This window comes from Centruroides sculpturatus, unplaced genomic scaffold (genome assembly GCF_000671375.1).
Source record: "Centruroides sculpturatus isolate CEXI.00-Female unplaced genomic scaffold, Cexi_2.0 scaffold101, whole genome shotgun sequence".
Taxonomy (NCBI): domain Eukaryota; kingdom Metazoa; phylum Arthropoda; class Arachnida; order Scorpiones; family Buthidae; genus Centruroides; species Centruroides sculpturatus.
The window spans coordinates 537,010-554,659 of record NW_019384361.1 but is presented as its reverse complement, the minus strand read 5'-3'; the positions used below and the strand labels follow the sequence as shown (position 1 = coordinate 554,659).

The 17,650-nt window shown below is 29.3% G+C and overlaps 1 protein-coding gene across 1 annotated transcript in view; it reads left to right on the top strand.

Annotated features, from left to right (window-relative positions):
• Positions 1–17,650, top strand: part of LOC111641182 — a 37,717-nt gene that overhangs the window by 12,638 nt on the left and 7,429 nt on the right. Inside the window, exons 2-4 of the mRNA XM_023387312.1 lie at positions 11,909–12,103; positions 14,932–15,030; positions 15,098–15,169. Coding sequence (XP_023243080.1) covers positions 11,909–12,103; positions 14,932–15,030; positions 15,098–15,169 — 366 coding nt within the window. The remainder of the gene's footprint in view (positions 1–11,908; positions 12,104–14,931; positions 15,031–15,097; positions 15,170–17,650) is intronic.

Here is a 17,650-nt window from a genome sequence, read left to right as displayed (position 1 = left end):
TTCTGAAGTTTCTAACTAACTACATTTCACCAAAGAATTTTTATCTACTTCCATTATCTTCAACCAATATATTAAAACTTTTGTATTATATAATAATTTCAGTATAAACGAGCAAACTCACATTCTTCTTATCGAATCCAGGAATTCTATCTAAGTGCATCAATTGTCTTATATACGACAATTGTATACCTTTAACCCATTCATTATCCATATATCCATATATATACAACCGATGCATACAAAACAAATGGTCTCATCAACTTATCACACAGTCGAAAGTGAACGTTTAAATTAATCATCTTCAATTTTCATCTCATTATAAGTAAACTTTTAATTGTTTTTTTTTTTTTTTTTGCTTTTCTCCTGATGTTTACTGGAAATTGATATAGGAGATATCTTCACTCCAATATAAATGAATTCTTAAACTTACAATCTTTTGTGATAACTCAGGATATATTTTTTCCTTCTTAATTGAAGTTTTTAGACTATTTACAAAAAATTAAATTTTTCGAGTCTATCTTTTAAATCCTTTATACAACACCACAGAAGTAACAGTTTAAAACATTGCTTTTGAAGAAAACTTCTAATGAAGAAAACACTTCTAAAACAGGTAAAAATTCTTAAGGTAAGAAAACACTTCTAAAACAGGTAAAAACAGGTTAAAAGATAGACTCGAAAAATTTAATTTTTTGTAAATAGTCTAAAAACTTCAATTAAGAATGAATTCTTAAACTATTTGAAATTATTCGTTATCAAAATATAATTTATTCTTGTGCGCCAGTTTTGGTACCTTTCTAAAAATTAGATCCTTTGTTTTTTGTACATTTATATTTAACTTCATTTTATCAGTAGCTGCCTTAAATTCATTTAGTTTTCGTTGAATCCTATACACATACTATCTACCAACACCACATCATTTACATAGCATAAAAAGTGCAAATCGACCTCTACATTTACTTGAATTGACGCATTACAGAACTACATAAAGATCTCTTCCATATCAGCTAAAATATTAAGTTCAGTCTTATTTGTAACTTATTAAATTTTAAGAAGTTACAAATAACTCTAAAATTTTAATAAAGTCAAAAGATAATTCTACTTTCAAGATTGTTTGAAAGATTTCCACATGATCAACAGAATCATACATTGTTTAAATCCACAAAAACTACATATATTTTCCTTTTAGATAAAATTACATTAAGAGTATAAGGATAAAAAATAATCCACTGTTTAACTTTTTCTTAATAGCAAACATCGTTAACTTCCCTTTCAAGTCCACCATAAAGACAGACGATTCGCTATAATATTAGGAAAAGTTTTCTTATCATTGAAAATAATTGAATAACTTTATAATCCTCTATGTTATCCTTCAATCGTTTTTTATGAATCAATACTACATACGCTTGTAAGAAATTTTCCAAATATCATTTAATTCTTGTAAAACATTGTTTAAAAACTTTAACCCCTCCGGCAGATTTTTTACTATTTTTCCTAAAATATGTTCCGAGTCGGAAGCTTTACCTTTTTTAATTTTCTTTATAACTAACTTATATTCATCATTAGTATTAATAATTTCTGTTTCCATTAAAACATCTATTGGATTCAAATTCATATCTATAACTCAGATGAAAATTTGTTCTTGTAAACTGTTCAATCTATTGAATTTTAGCAGTCTGTTCATTTTTGTTTATTCTAAATATCTTCATATGTTTCTAAATATAATTTGAATCTTTCATCCTTTCTGAGTTTTCATTAAACAATTTAAACTATGTTTTATTTTTATCTTACAAAAACTTTTGAATGACCCACTTAATTTAAACATCTGTTTATATTTTCTGAACTATATATATATTTTTAAGATTCCATAAGCTCTATTTCTTCTTAGGCTAAAGCCGGAACTCCACCGTAATCCCGAGCGCAAACGCAAATAGGTCACGTGATTAAAAGCTTTTACGGCGAAAGGTTTTTACGCCGTTTTTACGGTAGTGGAGTCTAAGAGCCTGTACACACTAGGCGTTTTTCAACGCGCGTTAAACGCGCGCTTTTAAACGCGCGTTTTAAAGAACCAATTGTTCTANTTAAAGAACCAAGAGTTCTATGTAGCCGTACACACTCAAACGCCAAGCGCGCGTTAAACGCGCGTTTATAGATTTTTGTTAAAACGCGCGTTTTGCGGGCACTTTACGGGCGCTTTGAGATATATGTGCTGCCTTATAGCGACGATGGAGGAGCACACACAATCAATTACTTTCTCGTCCATTTCCAAACTGAGCCAGTGCTAAACGCCGAACTAACGCTCGTCGAACTCCGAGCTAACGCGCGTTAGCTCGGCGTTAAACGCGCGTTGAAAAACGCCTAGTGTGTACAGGGCCTTAGCCTTACTAAATTTATAGGCTTATCGAACCATCTTTCATTTTTATCACATCTACTTCTCCAACTTATTTTCTGAGGATTGAACATCCCTAATTTTCGAAGAGTCTTTACGATAGTTATTACGACCTTATAAACATTAATCTAGCTCTTCTGTAACATAAAGTCGAGAACCATCACTGATTGATCATTTGCCCATTTTTGCCTTACTTTTAAATTAATATACTGAAGTTATATTGTATCAATTTTTTTTATTATAATTAAAAATATATTCGTGTTTATAACGAATTTTTATATGTAAAGCGAATGAAGTTTTCTCTCTCTAAATTAAAAACTGATAGAATATACTGTACGAAACTATTTTCTACTTCTCGTTATAATTTCAATTTAATTGAAAACATCAAAACCTATATGAAATTTAGTTCATTTAATATTATTTATAAAGTTTACTCTATTAACACCATCTCTTAAAAAACTAAATTTACTCTTTAAATAATAATGTTAGTATTATTTAAATATTTAATATATGACAAATATGACAATATTTAATATGACAAATATTATTTAATCAAATATATAGTTTAATCAAATGTTACATTTGCTTTCTGACAAATATATTAAAAATATATTTAAATTATGTTGTCTAATCTATAAAAATGTTACTTTGTATTTTTACATTTTTTTGTAAAATTTATAGAACGTGAAAACGGAATTTAGATTGGAATATTTACTGTAGCTACGGTAAGTTCGTCAAAAAAAAGAAAAAAAATTTGGAAATATTCCAAAATCCTGTAAACATTTGCACGATATTATTTACAATAATTTAACCTCACCTCCTAATTTCTATTTCTGAATATAGAATGAAGTTTGCTATGAAAAAAAAAAAAAGTTTTAATACGGTATTCACCTTTACTATAGTAAATTATTCTCCCTCGAATAAAAGATATAAAGTATTTCTGAAAGTAATTAAAGCTGTTTTAAAAAATTATTATTATTTAAAATTCATCAAAGGTTAAATTATTCTAAAATTGGTTTCACGCTATTATTTGATTTTGCGGTTTAAAATTAAACGTTTAATTACATGTTTCAAAAACCCGTTTACTTACATTATGTCTTAATTTATTCATTTACATGTAATCAAAAATAATTTTATTATTTTAATTAATTTTATATTGTTCAGCAAAATTAGATATTGCCAGATAGCAAAAGTATAATGCAGCCAACTCGTTTCCTATTCGTTAATTAAACTGATACTCCAACGAGTAAACTTATTTAACATGTTACTACATTAAGAAAAAATTAACTGATTAAAATATAGGCCTATAATAGTCTACTTTCAGCTTTAAATTAGTTTTATAAACAATATCGATCACTAAACAATGAATCATTGGGATGAAAAACATTAATGTTGAAATTTATAAATTTAATATAAATTNCTTTGAGATATATGTGCTGCCTTATAGCGACGATGGAGGAGCACACACAATCAATTACTTTCTCGTCCATTTCCAAACTGAGCCAGTGCTAAACGCCGAACTAACGCTCGTCGAACTCCGAGCTAACGCGCGTTAGCTCGGCGTTAAACGCGCGTTGAAAAACGCCTAGTGTGTACAGGGCCTTAGCCTTACTAAATTTATAGGCTTATCGAACCATCTTTCATTTTTATCACATCTACTTCTCCAACTTATTTTCTGAGGATTGAACATCCCTAATTTTCGAAGAGTCTTTACGATAGTTATTACGACCTTATAAACATTAATCTAGCTCTTCTGTAACATAAAGTCGAGAACCATCACTGATTGATCATTTGCCCATTTTTGCCTTACTTTTAAATTAATATACTGAAGTTATATTGTATCAATTTTTTTTATTATAATTAAAAATATATTCGTGTTTATAACGAATTTTTATATGTAAAGCGAATGAAGTTTTCTCTCTCTAAATTAAAAACTGATAGAATATACTGTACGAAACTATTTTCTACTTCTCGTTATAATTTCAATTTAATTGAAAACATCAAAACCTATATGAAATTTAGTTCATTTAATATTATTTACGGAAGTTCGTATAATCAGAAGTTAACCCTTCTANGTTATTTTTATTTATATAACTCTACTATCTTATTCTATAATAATTAAGTGTAGGTGATAATTAGAATGACTGAATGTTTTAGCAATAGCTAAGGTAAACAAAATTTAACAATTTTTATGTTTGTATCATACAAATTTTAGAGTCAAATGACGAAAAATGTGATACAGGAGTTATTCAGCCTTCCATTAATGATGTAAATGATATTGAAAACAAAGAAACAGTGGAGGAAGACGAAACGGAAAATTCTAGCAAAGAAGATAAGGGCAGTATTGCTATTTCCGAAAATGACATTAATTGCTTTAGTGAGAAGGAAGTGGAAGAGAGAAGGCATCATGATAAAGTGAATGATGATCAAGATGAAATCGATGATGCTCTTAGTTCTTTGTTTCAAGCATTTGAAGAGCAAGATAAGTAAGTTGCCAATATTTACTTCACTTTTATTTTTTTATATTAACATAAATGTTTAATAGATAAGAAAATAGATGATTGTTTGGATTATTTATTTTTTATTCCATGCAAAATAGTACCGATTAATTGGCACATTTAGATATTCAGAAAATACAATTAGTGTTTCAACAAGTCTCTAAAGACTACATCAGTGGTAGTCAAAGCATGCCTGCAAGATATTGCTAAACCTTGCAATAATATGTAAGGTATAATCTCCCATATCCAAACTAATATGGGCAAGAGTGAACCAAATATTAGAAAAAAGCCAGATAAGAGAGTGTGAGAATCTTTAAATGAGGCTATAACATATATCCCTACTTTATGTATAAAATAATGTTTACTTCGACTTTAAAAATTACTGATTTGTTTTTTCATTCTTGATTTGTTGATCAGAAGCTACTCATACCAATATCTCATTATTGCGTCAGTGGTGTTTGATGCATTTTGTTCTTCTACAAACTTCAAGGCAACCGCAATAAAGAAAAATGTAACAATGTACTGTACACACTGCAGTATGAAAACGTAAGATTTGGAATTTGTACAATATTTTCCAATGTTTTTGGTTGCCTCTGATCAGTCTGTATACGGCAGAGTCTATTGTATAAGTTTTCTCTTAACAATGTCGATTAAGATAACAAAGCCATAGGCAGTATAACCTCCAAATGAAGTTGCACACTTGACATTATACCTAATTAGTTCCTTTATCGATACCATCCAATATCTAGGATAAAAAGCATTCTGTAATTATTACAGAACATTCTTTGTGCTAAATATTAAGTAGTATCATTAATGGTAATATTTAACATACAATCTTTACTTGTGTATGTATACAATCAAAGACTTTAAATATACTTTCATAAAATCCTTTTAAACAGAAATATAAAGAATAGATTTTACTGCATTCAAATACTGTATTTATCGTTAAATATTTTTTCAGTTAATTCGTAGTGTTATGTAAAGAAATTAGTTAGTATTCGATACATAAAACACGTGATAAACTGACTCTTGATAAGTGAATTTTAATATTTTCGTGCACGGTAATGATACATACATTTCTTCATTATGTATTTAAAACAAAAATACTACGAATACAAAATAGATACGAATCGTGACTTTGCTACAGCGAGAGCGAGAGGAAGAGATGCTAATGAATTGTATGGCTGCATAAAGAAAAACGCGAAAAATCTAAATCATTGTTCTTTGCTTCGAGTTATTCGATACAGATACGTTAATAATTACAGTAAATATGTTAGACTGTTAGAGATTAATTTGAAACAAATATCTGTTCGACAATTGGAAGCTTATAACATTCTGAAATAGTCTATAAGAGATCATCCAGTAAGAGAATTATATTTAGGTTTATAAGGAAATTCTGTATAATCGAATTTATCTTATTTTAAAACAACGTACAGTATATGCAATATGAATAACGTAGCATTGCGTACGCTTATTCGAATTATCATGTTTAAGTTATAGAAAGTGTATAAGGTCCATAATGAAATACATTCATAGTTTACTTTAAATATCAGTTTCTCTCTATTTACATATTATATTTGTACAAGATTATAACTCGAGAATAATTGCGATATAGAGTATACTTTTAAGAATGCATTTCGACTATTTCACTAAACAGTTACTTTATTAGCGTTTTACTATTACATTGTTTTAATTTAAACACCCGACTCCGACTCTTGTTAAAAACATCGACATTAGTTATTGAATTCATTGGTTAATTCATTAGTTACTGAATTCATTTAACATGTAAGTATTGTTTGGTGTTTATTGTATGGCATCGCTCGACCATTTTCATAACGAAACTAATAATAACTTAATAAAAATTCCTAATTACACAAAAAAAATTAAGACGTAAAACTAAGATCATTTTTAATTGAAGACGAATGATGTCATTGAGCTCAGAATTAACAACTGAGTCATTATGTATTTATAAGTAAAATAACATTGACAGAATACTCGGAAAATATATTAGGCTGGATTTGTTCTAATAAACTAAATTATCTTGCAAAAGTAGTTTATTTAGCTTCAAATAATATATAAAGCAAATATCATGTAATTATTTCATTGTTTAATTTATTAATCATGTAAGTCCACATTCTTGAATTCTGAGTAAACTCAATTAGTTTAATATAGTAAAGGTTTTGTAATTCGTTTATATCAATATAACACAAGCCATAGTTTTCTACAAACCCGTACTATAGCATAATATTTTATTCAAATAAATGGTCGTTCTGAAGTAGCACTTTTTATGACGAGACAAAAGTTTTGTGAAATCGAACGATTAACCGTTAGCATTTTAAGCATTTTAGCTGATTAGCTGATTAGTATAATGGTTAGTTCAAACTTTTTTCGTTTCTATCATGTTAAATATATCAGCTAATTGCTAAACGAATAAAAAATATAATTGATTACTTGACAGTATAATCTTTCTCAGAAAGAAAAATTTGTTTTGCTTTTAATTATGTCTACTTTACAATTTATATGATAAGAATTTTATTTTAAAACATCAGTAATAAGAAAAAAATATTTTATGTAAATTATTGTTATATTTTCTATAATAAAAATATCATTAAAAGTGATAATAGTTTCTCGTACTAAATTATGAGAAAAACGCAAGCATTTCGCTGATTGGTCACTTATGTAGAGGGAATTTCCGACTGCATTGCTTTCCGAGCATTTAAGGATATCCAAGATATCCTCATCGACGAAATGATCATGAAAGTTATGAAACTATAGGTCTAATAAAATGGTTTAATAAAATAGTAATTTCAGTCAGGTTTAAATAATAATAAAAAATAAGTATGAGTTGCAAAACTATCACGGCTGTTTCGAGATTTTATATAAAAAATAACTTTTATATTATTCATCATAATAAATAAATTGTATTGGCGTCAGGGGCGGATCTATATAGGGACTAGTAGGGCTTAACGGCCCTACTAGTCCCTATGTAGATCCGCCTCTGGTAGATCCGCCTTGGTCCCTCAACGGCCCACAAAAATTGAATTATTATAGTAAACTTTTAATATTTTATTTCTTGTGTTTTTTATATAAGGTATAAAGTTTGTCATTGAACACCATTTTATAAATAAATATATTTCAACTCTGATTTTGATGTTATTAAAAAGGAATTTTAAACCCCAATTTAAAGATTCTTAATCTAAAAAAAAAAAAAAAATTTGGCTCCATTGGACTTCAATAAACCCTAGGCCCGAAAAATCTAGATCCGCCCGTGTTGCGTCATCTGTTATGAGATTTTGTTATAAAAACTTCTCTATAATTTTAATTAGTATAAAATAGCAAAAGACTTAATTTTGAGTATAGAGATGAGTTTTATATAAAAAAACAAAAAGGAAAAAAACTAAATGCTAACATCAAGTAAAATCTTCATTAAGTCTGATCCCACGCGAGTTGTGACACGTTACTCCCCTCGGCCAGCACGAGTCTTTTGTGTCCTGGAAGGACACAAAAGACTCGTGCTGTTGAAGAGCTTCTAGAAAGTGAAGATATTACCAGAATGGATTGACCAGCGTACTCCCCTGATTTAAATCCCATAGAACATGTGTGGGATGCTTTGGGAAGACACCTTTCGGCATGATTATATCTGCTGAAGAACACCGAACAACTGAAACAGATGCTCATTGAGGAATGGGCACTTTTACCTCAACAACTGTTTGATAATCTGATATTCAGTAAGGAGAGACGGTGCCAAGCAACATCTCAGTTAAGGGAAGTTATATCTCTTACTAAGGGACATTTATTTGTTGTTTTCCCTCGTGGGTAATCATTTTATCAACGCTACTCTTTCAATAAAGCCTTTTTTTGTTTGATTCCATACTGTATGTGTTCTATTTATTTTTGCGCTAGTATGCTTTCTTCATCCTTTAAGTACAAAATAATGTCTCTGTATTCTGAATTTCATGTCTCTCAGGTGATTTCTTGTGGAGTTATAGCAAAAAAATCAATCGTTGCTTAAGTTTTGCACACCAGTGTATATAGACTTGCCATGCGGCCGAAAATAGTCTGAATTCTTCAGGATTTTGGTAGCTATCTGATATTTTATTCCGGGCATTGAAACGTTCGGGATTCAAAATTTTATTCCGTAAAATGTCTAACTTTCATTTACTTAATCGGTTAATCCAGCCAATTAATGTCCATTCGAAAAGTATTAAATAAATATAAAAAATTAATTTATTGTCAAATTGTTTTAGTATTTTTATAGTATTTAGTAGTTAGTGTAGCATGGCTTTGTAAGATAAATTATGTTAAAATAGTATTTAGGTCTATAGAAAGATTACCCAGTAATTTGTTAGTAGACGTTTCTTACATTATTTTTCTCATTTTATTCCTTTTGATTTTATTGAATTGTATATGTAGATAAATATATTTTCACTGTGATTTTATTACTTTCCCGGCTGTTATGTATAACAGAGGGAAAGTATGGCGATAGGTCAAAATTTTTACAAATGTAAAATGTAAATTGGACTTGAAACACCTTGAAACGTCGAGAAATGCAAAAAAAAAAGAAAAAAAATTGGGGGTAATTTCTGTATTATGGATGTTAGTGTAAGTGTGTGCATGTGTGTAGGTGCATGATTTTGTTCACCCTCTTTAAAGCTTAATAAGGCCTGTGCTTTTTGTCGAAAATTTCTGAACAAACCTCCCTGAAAATTTTCAGGGAGATTTGTGTATTACGGGGGTTGATGCTATTAAATTTTGGTGGTTAAAGGTCGAGGAAGTGGGAAGATAATGGTCGTGTGTATCTCCAGTAGGGTCGGATTAATCACTATTCTACTCGTTATTAGCATTTACAATTTTTATATAAAACTCATCCCTACCCTCAAAATTAAGGTTTTTGCCATGGCGGTACTAAATTAAATATTTCCGGGAAATTTGAGCAACTCGTTGCTGGTTTATTTTTATGTTTGTATGTATAACAGTCTCTGTCGTTCGCATTATTTTGCATTTAAAAAATCTTCGCATCCATTTAACCTCCTTCCCGTTCTACGAGCATCCAGGGTTAGTTTTTGAAAATTGTAACTCTAGGATACTACACATCCATATATTGTACATGAAATAAAATTTCGATATACTCATACTTTTAATTGAATTACAGTTTAATAGCGTATTCGTTGCATATTGCATATCTATTATGATAAAGGTGTGATTAATATTTAAATTATTATTCTATATCACGTTAGATATTCTGAATTGACCAGACGGAAAAATTCAGTATCGTAATGTTACAGTACGTTACATTAAACAAAAATAAATAATTGCTTTATATTTAATGTAAATTTTAAAAAAATCATTATATTTTATTTACACATATCTAAGCAGAAAAGTCCCGAAGGACAATTGATATCTGCTCTCAAATAACAATTATATAAAAATATATAAATATAACAAGTAAAAGAGAAAAAAAACAACAATTAAATAAAATAAAAAAGTGTATAATGCGTTTTCACATTTTAATTTAAAACTAGGAAAATTAAAATATAAAAATTCATCAAAATTGTCTAAATTTTGAGAAATAAGATTTTAAAGAAAAGGATCTTTGAAAAATATACTCAAACAAAAAAATGAAATAAACGCGCAAGATAAAGTCGTAGGATTTTCGAAGGAACATGTAAAAATAGCCGATCATAATAAATAAAACCATTTAAAAATTTAAAATAAAGTAAGCTATCGAATTATTTGATACGCGCAAAAAGCAAAACCTAATCTAATTCTTGCAATATTAAGATTATGTTTTTCTTTAATTCGCAATCCTCCTTTACCTACCTTTTCTATTGATTCTACTCTTATTAATTCTGTTACGCCATTTAATGATCTGGGAATAATCTTTGATACTAAACTTACTTTTAAAAATCATTTTGATAAAATAGTCAAATCTCTGTCTATTAGACGTAAATATTGTGGCGGTTTTGTAAACCTCTCTCCTCTAAGAGTTCATTAAGAGCTATTTTTTCACTAATTTTATGTCTTGTATTGATTGTGTATTATCCATTTGATCCCGCCCCTTCCCTTTCGGATAAAGTTGCCAAAGCTCTTGGAAAAATTTACTTATCTTTTACCGGTAATAAATTATGCAATTTACCATATACTCAGAACCAAAGTTTTTGTACACTAATCCTGAGATTAGCAGACTCAAATAGATTTTTTAGCGAGCAAATATCAGACTATAGGATCTTCGGATCGGAACATATCAATTTAATATCGTCGGCATAAGCTACAACGTATTCCAACAAAACTTGGAAGATACGATTGTCTCTACTGTAATAGAGACAAACGGTTGGCTTTGATAAACTAAAAAATAAGAGTAATTAATCATTAAGCAACTTGCACCATCTAAATTGTTCATTGTAACTTTTTAATTTATGAATTTTTTCAAAACGTTTTGTTAACTATTTTAAAAATTTCTTTTAATTATAATTTTTATTTAATTGATTTAAATTTAATAAACAGCATACATTTTGATTTTATGAAAGGGCGTTTATAATAGCGAAAAAGATAACGTGAATAATAGTTCCGGAAATTCCACGTGATTACTCTTAAAATAATCTTTAATTAAAGAAAAATTATTTTAAAAATAAGGCGATATGTAGTTAACCTTGAAGGAGGAAACAAAGAGAATTACTTCTTGCATTTCTGGATCGACTCCAATTCTTCCTGTTGATACGATATTTTTCTGAAATCATTCACGTTCCAAGAATTAACTATTGGTTACACCTTACAACGTTGTCTTATTTAATATATCAATCAAAATAACTTTCTTTGAAATCGTTGTTTTAAGGTGCTTAGTAAAATTATCTGAAAATAGGGAGAAGCCAGTTTTTTACTATTTTCAAATGAAATTAAAATTAAACTTATCGACGTAAAGATAAATTATAAACCTTTTAGTTATATAAATTATATTAATAATTAAGAAATATAAAAATTATTCAGAAAATAATTTTTAAAATTATTATTCACTTTATTTTTATAGTTTTTAGGTGTTGTTTCGGCAGGAGTATGCGTTTGGGTGTTGGCTACTCCAGAAAAATTTATTGTTGGTGAAACTATCGTAGCATTTGAATGGGATGGTGGAGATTCTCCTAAATTAGGAATTGCTACGGCCATTTTAATGCTGTTTATTGGAATTGCAGCATGTATTGCGAACATAGAAAAACGATTTATTCCCGTAAGTATTATTATCTTAGTAAATTAGCAATGTAAACGATGACAACGAGGAAACAGACAGTTTCTTTTTATTAAATAAATGATATATTTAAAACTAAACAAGAATAATAATTGTAACTATTTGTCTCATGTTAGTTAATTAAAATAATATATATTATTTGTGTAGATATAGGGTAACTGTACCATTAATTGCCTCATTGATAGTATGTCTCCTCGTGTAGTGGCCTGTGTAGCTGTCGTGGGGGCAATATTCTTTACTGAATAAACAGGTGCCTGTTGCATATGTTTGTTTGTTCTTTTAATCATTTGCATATCTCTGTCACCTCTACCGGATGTGCAATGTGTTACACGCATTCAGTTGTGGTGTTGCGATTTCACTTTTGTTGGAGCGTGTATAATACTGTCGAAATATCAATATTGATGCATAAAATACTATAGAAGTAATTTTATCATTTTAAATATTCAATCTGTACAATGAAAAATAACTAAGTTTATAAATTTTCTTTGACTTTAACCTAGATATTTATATTTTAATACATTAATTTTTATTGGCTGTCGTTGTAATGGCAGTTTCATCTTTTATTACGTTTTGTTTGGATATAAAAAATAAATTTAATAATAAACTTTGAACGTTACACTTAAAACTTCATTTTCTTTGTATAAATTAAGAAAGTGTAAAATTTCATAAAAAGTATCAGATATTAACATGTTGATACAATCGCTTTTAATAAGAATTGATATAATTATTTTAAGTAACTGTATACTGTATTTATATTCGATTTATTTTTATACAGGTACAGTCAGTTCAAAAAGTTTAGAATAATTTAACTTAATCAAAAAGTGCATACCCTTGAATGACAATAACTAGGTGAAATAAAAAAATGAAAAAACTAAATAAAAGGATATTCAGGCTCGACTTTTAGCTGTATTTTCATATAATATATTAATTTATAAATAAACTGTTAAAGAGCCATTATTTTTTACTTAAGTGAATGATGTTCAAAAAGTTCAGAATATTATGAAATAAATTAGTAAATATTGTCCAGTTATAAGTAACAGTGCTTGCAATTTACTGCAGTTATGTAAATTGTATCACAAGTAGGACTGTATAAATTACAATCTTGCATTTGTCACAAAAGCAAGGTTAACGCTATGGGCAAGAACGGCAATTATGCTTGGATTAGACTCAAAATTATTGATTTACACGAAGAAATTATTAAGCAAGAAGAAAGAGCGACGAAAGCGAATTGTTCGCAGTCTAAAGTGCAAAAAATAATTCAAAATTTAATGAAACTGGAAGTTTAAATGTTGAAAAACGCTCTGATCGTCCAAAATTTACTTCAGAAACGAGAAAAATCAGCACTTAAAAGTTGTAAAACAAAATAGACACGCAAGCTTGCATGTCTATTTTGTTTTACAGATATCACAAGACTGATTGGAAAACCAATTTCAGAAACAATGGTTTACAGTCATTTGAGGATGGGTTATAAAGCAGTCAAACCAGAAAAGAAACTTATCTGAGAAAAACCGATTAATTTGCATAAAAAATAGAAGAGTTTTATACCCAAACAACGGCAAAGTCATTTTTAGTGGCAAAAGTATATTTGGCATTTTTTTTTCTTTTAAATTATGGAGAAAGTTTGGCTCTTGAAATGTAAAACCAACAATCCAGATTGTTTACAACAAATCATTAAATTTTCCAGTAAGTTAAGGTGTGGGGTTCGCTGGACTATAATAGACTTGCAAAATTGTGATTTCTTAATAAGACAGTAAATGGTGATTTTTAGAATATTTTCTCATTCCAACATTTTCAAGATAATGTAATCTTTTAACATGATGAAGTTAAAGGGCATACATACAAAAAAAAAGCCAAAGAATGTTTACGTTTAAAAAATAAAGCTCTTGGATTGGCTTGGAAACTCGCTAGACTTGTCCCCAATTGAAAATATTTGACCCATTATTAAAATGACTGCACGACTGTAACCCAACCAATAAACAAGATTTAAAAGAAAATCTTACAAAAATTTGGTATGAAATTAGTCTTGAACAATGTCAATCACTTATTGATAGTAGGTAAAAAATAATAAAATTTGTAATTCATAATAAAGGAGATTTAACCAACTATTAGAATAAAATATTCTATACATTTTGAACACGATTTCAAATGATCTGAACATCATTCACTTAAATAAAAAGTTATGATTAATATTTTATTTAGAAATTAATATTTTTATTTGGAATTAAACACAAAATTGCTACAGAGAACTTAGTATACAGGAACACTTCTTTTTTCAATGGAAAAAATACATTTTATTTTCTTTTCTTATGAAAGGAAATGCATTTCGGGCCGTATGTCCTTTTTCAGTCCTTATTAAGTTTAAATTAAGGTAAAACTATATAAGAACATATTTAATAGTTATTTATATTTTATATACGTGTACAACTCATAAAAAATACAAAACATTATTTATAACTAATGGTGACTACTGGAATAACTATTAAAAACATATGATAAAACCAGTAAAAGTAAAACAAAAAAATAAATAAATATAATAAAATGATAAAAAGTGATAAAAGTACTAATAAATTTCATTTTACTGGTATATTCTTTTATTACTTTTTATTAGTATTTAGTCATTTTACTATATTTATTTGTTTTTTAATTTATTTTCGTTTTACTTTGTGATGGAGTCCAATTATTCTGAACTTTTTGAACTGACAGTAATTAAGTACAGTATTTTACATTTTCATGGATATATATAATAAATTTTTTTTTAAATTTCGCACATTAACCTTTTTTAAATATTTTTTTCTTTTCTTTTTTATTAGTTTATAGCAGGTTTAGTTATAGTTTTGATTATAGCAATTGCATTCATGTCTGTTGCCATCAAAGATCATCAGGATTTGAAAAAAGCAAAAGATATTCAGGTTGTATTCTGGAAAATTTTCTTATTTATAATCAAAATTGTTTTTATAATTTATTTTATTATTATAGAAAATGGTGCTAGGTTCAGTTAGCAGAGAATCCAATACATTTGGCGATGTCAATTATCATGGAAGATATAAAGTGAGTTCATGTATATTTTTGTTATTAAAAATTATTATTTTACAATACATAATTATTTATTATAATAATATATTTTTGTTAATTAGTAATACAGTAATACAGTAGTAGTGGAACCTCGCTTAACAAGCATAATGCGTTTTAGAATCTTACTCGTAATGCGAAACGTTCGTTAAACGAAACAATTTTTTTCATATAAATTAATGTAAAATTGGATAATGCATTCCATGCCAAAAGAAGTACTCAAATATTTTACGTATAACGTTTATTCAAAGAAAATTATACAATATACTCTCACTGGCCAATGAATTAGAAACCCCCATGCATATTAAGTAAATGTGATTTTGCAACTTTTATGTAAAACACTTGAGTCATGTTAGTTACTACGTTAACACGTGTTCATAAGCTCCTATTTAAGAATGCTGTTTGTCAGTATGGTCATTAAGTTTATGAAAATGAGAAAAGCGAGACTTGACAGAGTTTTAAAAAGGGCTGATTGTGGTTGCCTGTCATGCTGGAGCCACGATATCAAGAACAGTAAAGCTGACTGGTTTTTCCAAAGGATATCCCGCGTGTTCAATTAGTGGAAAAATAATCCACAGTCGATGTCTAAAAGAAGTGACTGTGGCTCCAAAACAGTTAATCAGGAACGCGACCGACGTCGTCTGAAAAGGCTAGTGCGGAAAAAAGGGCATCCTCTGTGTAGCAATTGACGGAAGAATTTAATAAATCATGTCCCCGACCCATATCTACCCAAACTATGCGCAGGGAACTAAAAAGAATTAGTATGAACAGTCACAGGCCTATAAGAAAACTACTGATTTCTGCGAAGAACCGGAAAGTTCGTCTGCAGTGGTGTTAAGAGCGCCGAGGTTGGACATCTGAGTACTGGAAAAAACTAATGTGGTCAGACGAATCACAGTACATCTTATTCTGTACCGACAGTAGACAGAGAGTTTGGAGGGAACCCCATGAAGTAATGGTCTCGTTAACTCATCAGGGTTCTGGTGGGAGTGTTATGGTATGGGGCGTTCTGTAGGGACGGAACTGGTCCACTGATATTCCTGGTAGGTCGGGTGACCTCCAACGAGTACCTGAACATTGTTGACGATCAAGTTCATCCTGCAATGTTGCATTTTTTCTTGCATGTGACTGCTCTTTCATTGATGACAACGGTACTATCCATCACGCACGAATTGTTCAGCAGTGGTTCAGCAAGCATGAAGACGAATTTTGCCACCCACCCTGGCTACCACAGGGCCCAGATCTTCACCCCGTCGAAAACGTATGGGACATGTTAGAACGACAGATCTGCCAGCAAAGTCCGCTTCCGTCAAATCTGTGCGAACTAGAGGAAAGTCTAGTGAATTCCTGATATGCATTGGACTTGGAAGCACTTCAACACCTTATAGACTCCATGCCAAATCGAGTAAATGATGTACAGTAAGACCTCGCTTAACGCGGGGAATGCGTTCCTAGACAACAAAGCGCTAAGCGAAACAGCGTTAAACGAGATCATTTTAACATAGAGTAAATAGGGAAAGGGAACACGCGACCAAAAATAAACGAATTTTACTATAATTTTAAGTTATATTAGTGTGCAAATTAATATAAAAATATGTTAAATAACACATAAACATGTGCACACAGAAATGTATAGTTCATTTTGTGTGACTTTTCTGAAATTCTTTTTTTTCTTTTTTTGCGATAAAGTCGCGTAGTTTCATTTGACTCCTTTTCTTCTTTCCTTAAGCAAACGTCAGTAGCAGAAGATCTCAACCAAAACGCTTCGTCTTGTTTTGCACTCCTTTCAAAATCTGGATCATTCGCTACAGTTTGATCAATGATTTCGGTTATTGTTACCAAACTTTTACTAAGGAAATTTGTAGCAATTTCTTTGGGTTTTTCGTTTTCGGAATCTCTATTTTCCAGTTCTACACGAATTCCTTGTTCTGCCAGTTCTTGAAGGTCGTTGTAGGTAAGACCTGCAATAACTACTCCTCAATATCCTGCTCGTCTACATCTCCTAGTTCTATTGTATCGATTAGGTTGACAATTTGGTCAATCTAACGATACAGCGATAGGCTCTTCTCCAAAGCCATAACTAGGACGCCTATGGCGAAGAATAAAAATGGCGCTTTTTTAATTTTTGTTATTAAAAAAAATAATGCTATTCTAAAAAGAAATTATCTAATAACATCCAATATATTTTTCAACTATATATGTATATATACAGGCATACCTCGCCTCACGTCGGTAATTGGTTCCAGGAAAACGACTTAAGTCGAATTTACTTGTCTCCGAATCTACTTGTCACTAGGCTAAACCATAAATTACTATTCCCAGTTCTGTATTTTATTTATTAATGCATTTTTAATAATATATGGTTAATAAGAATCTATTTTAAGCTTACAAACAAATAAATTTTAGTTTTTAATAGAGTACAGAAAAAAGTAATCTAAATTTACGAATGCATGTACTGTA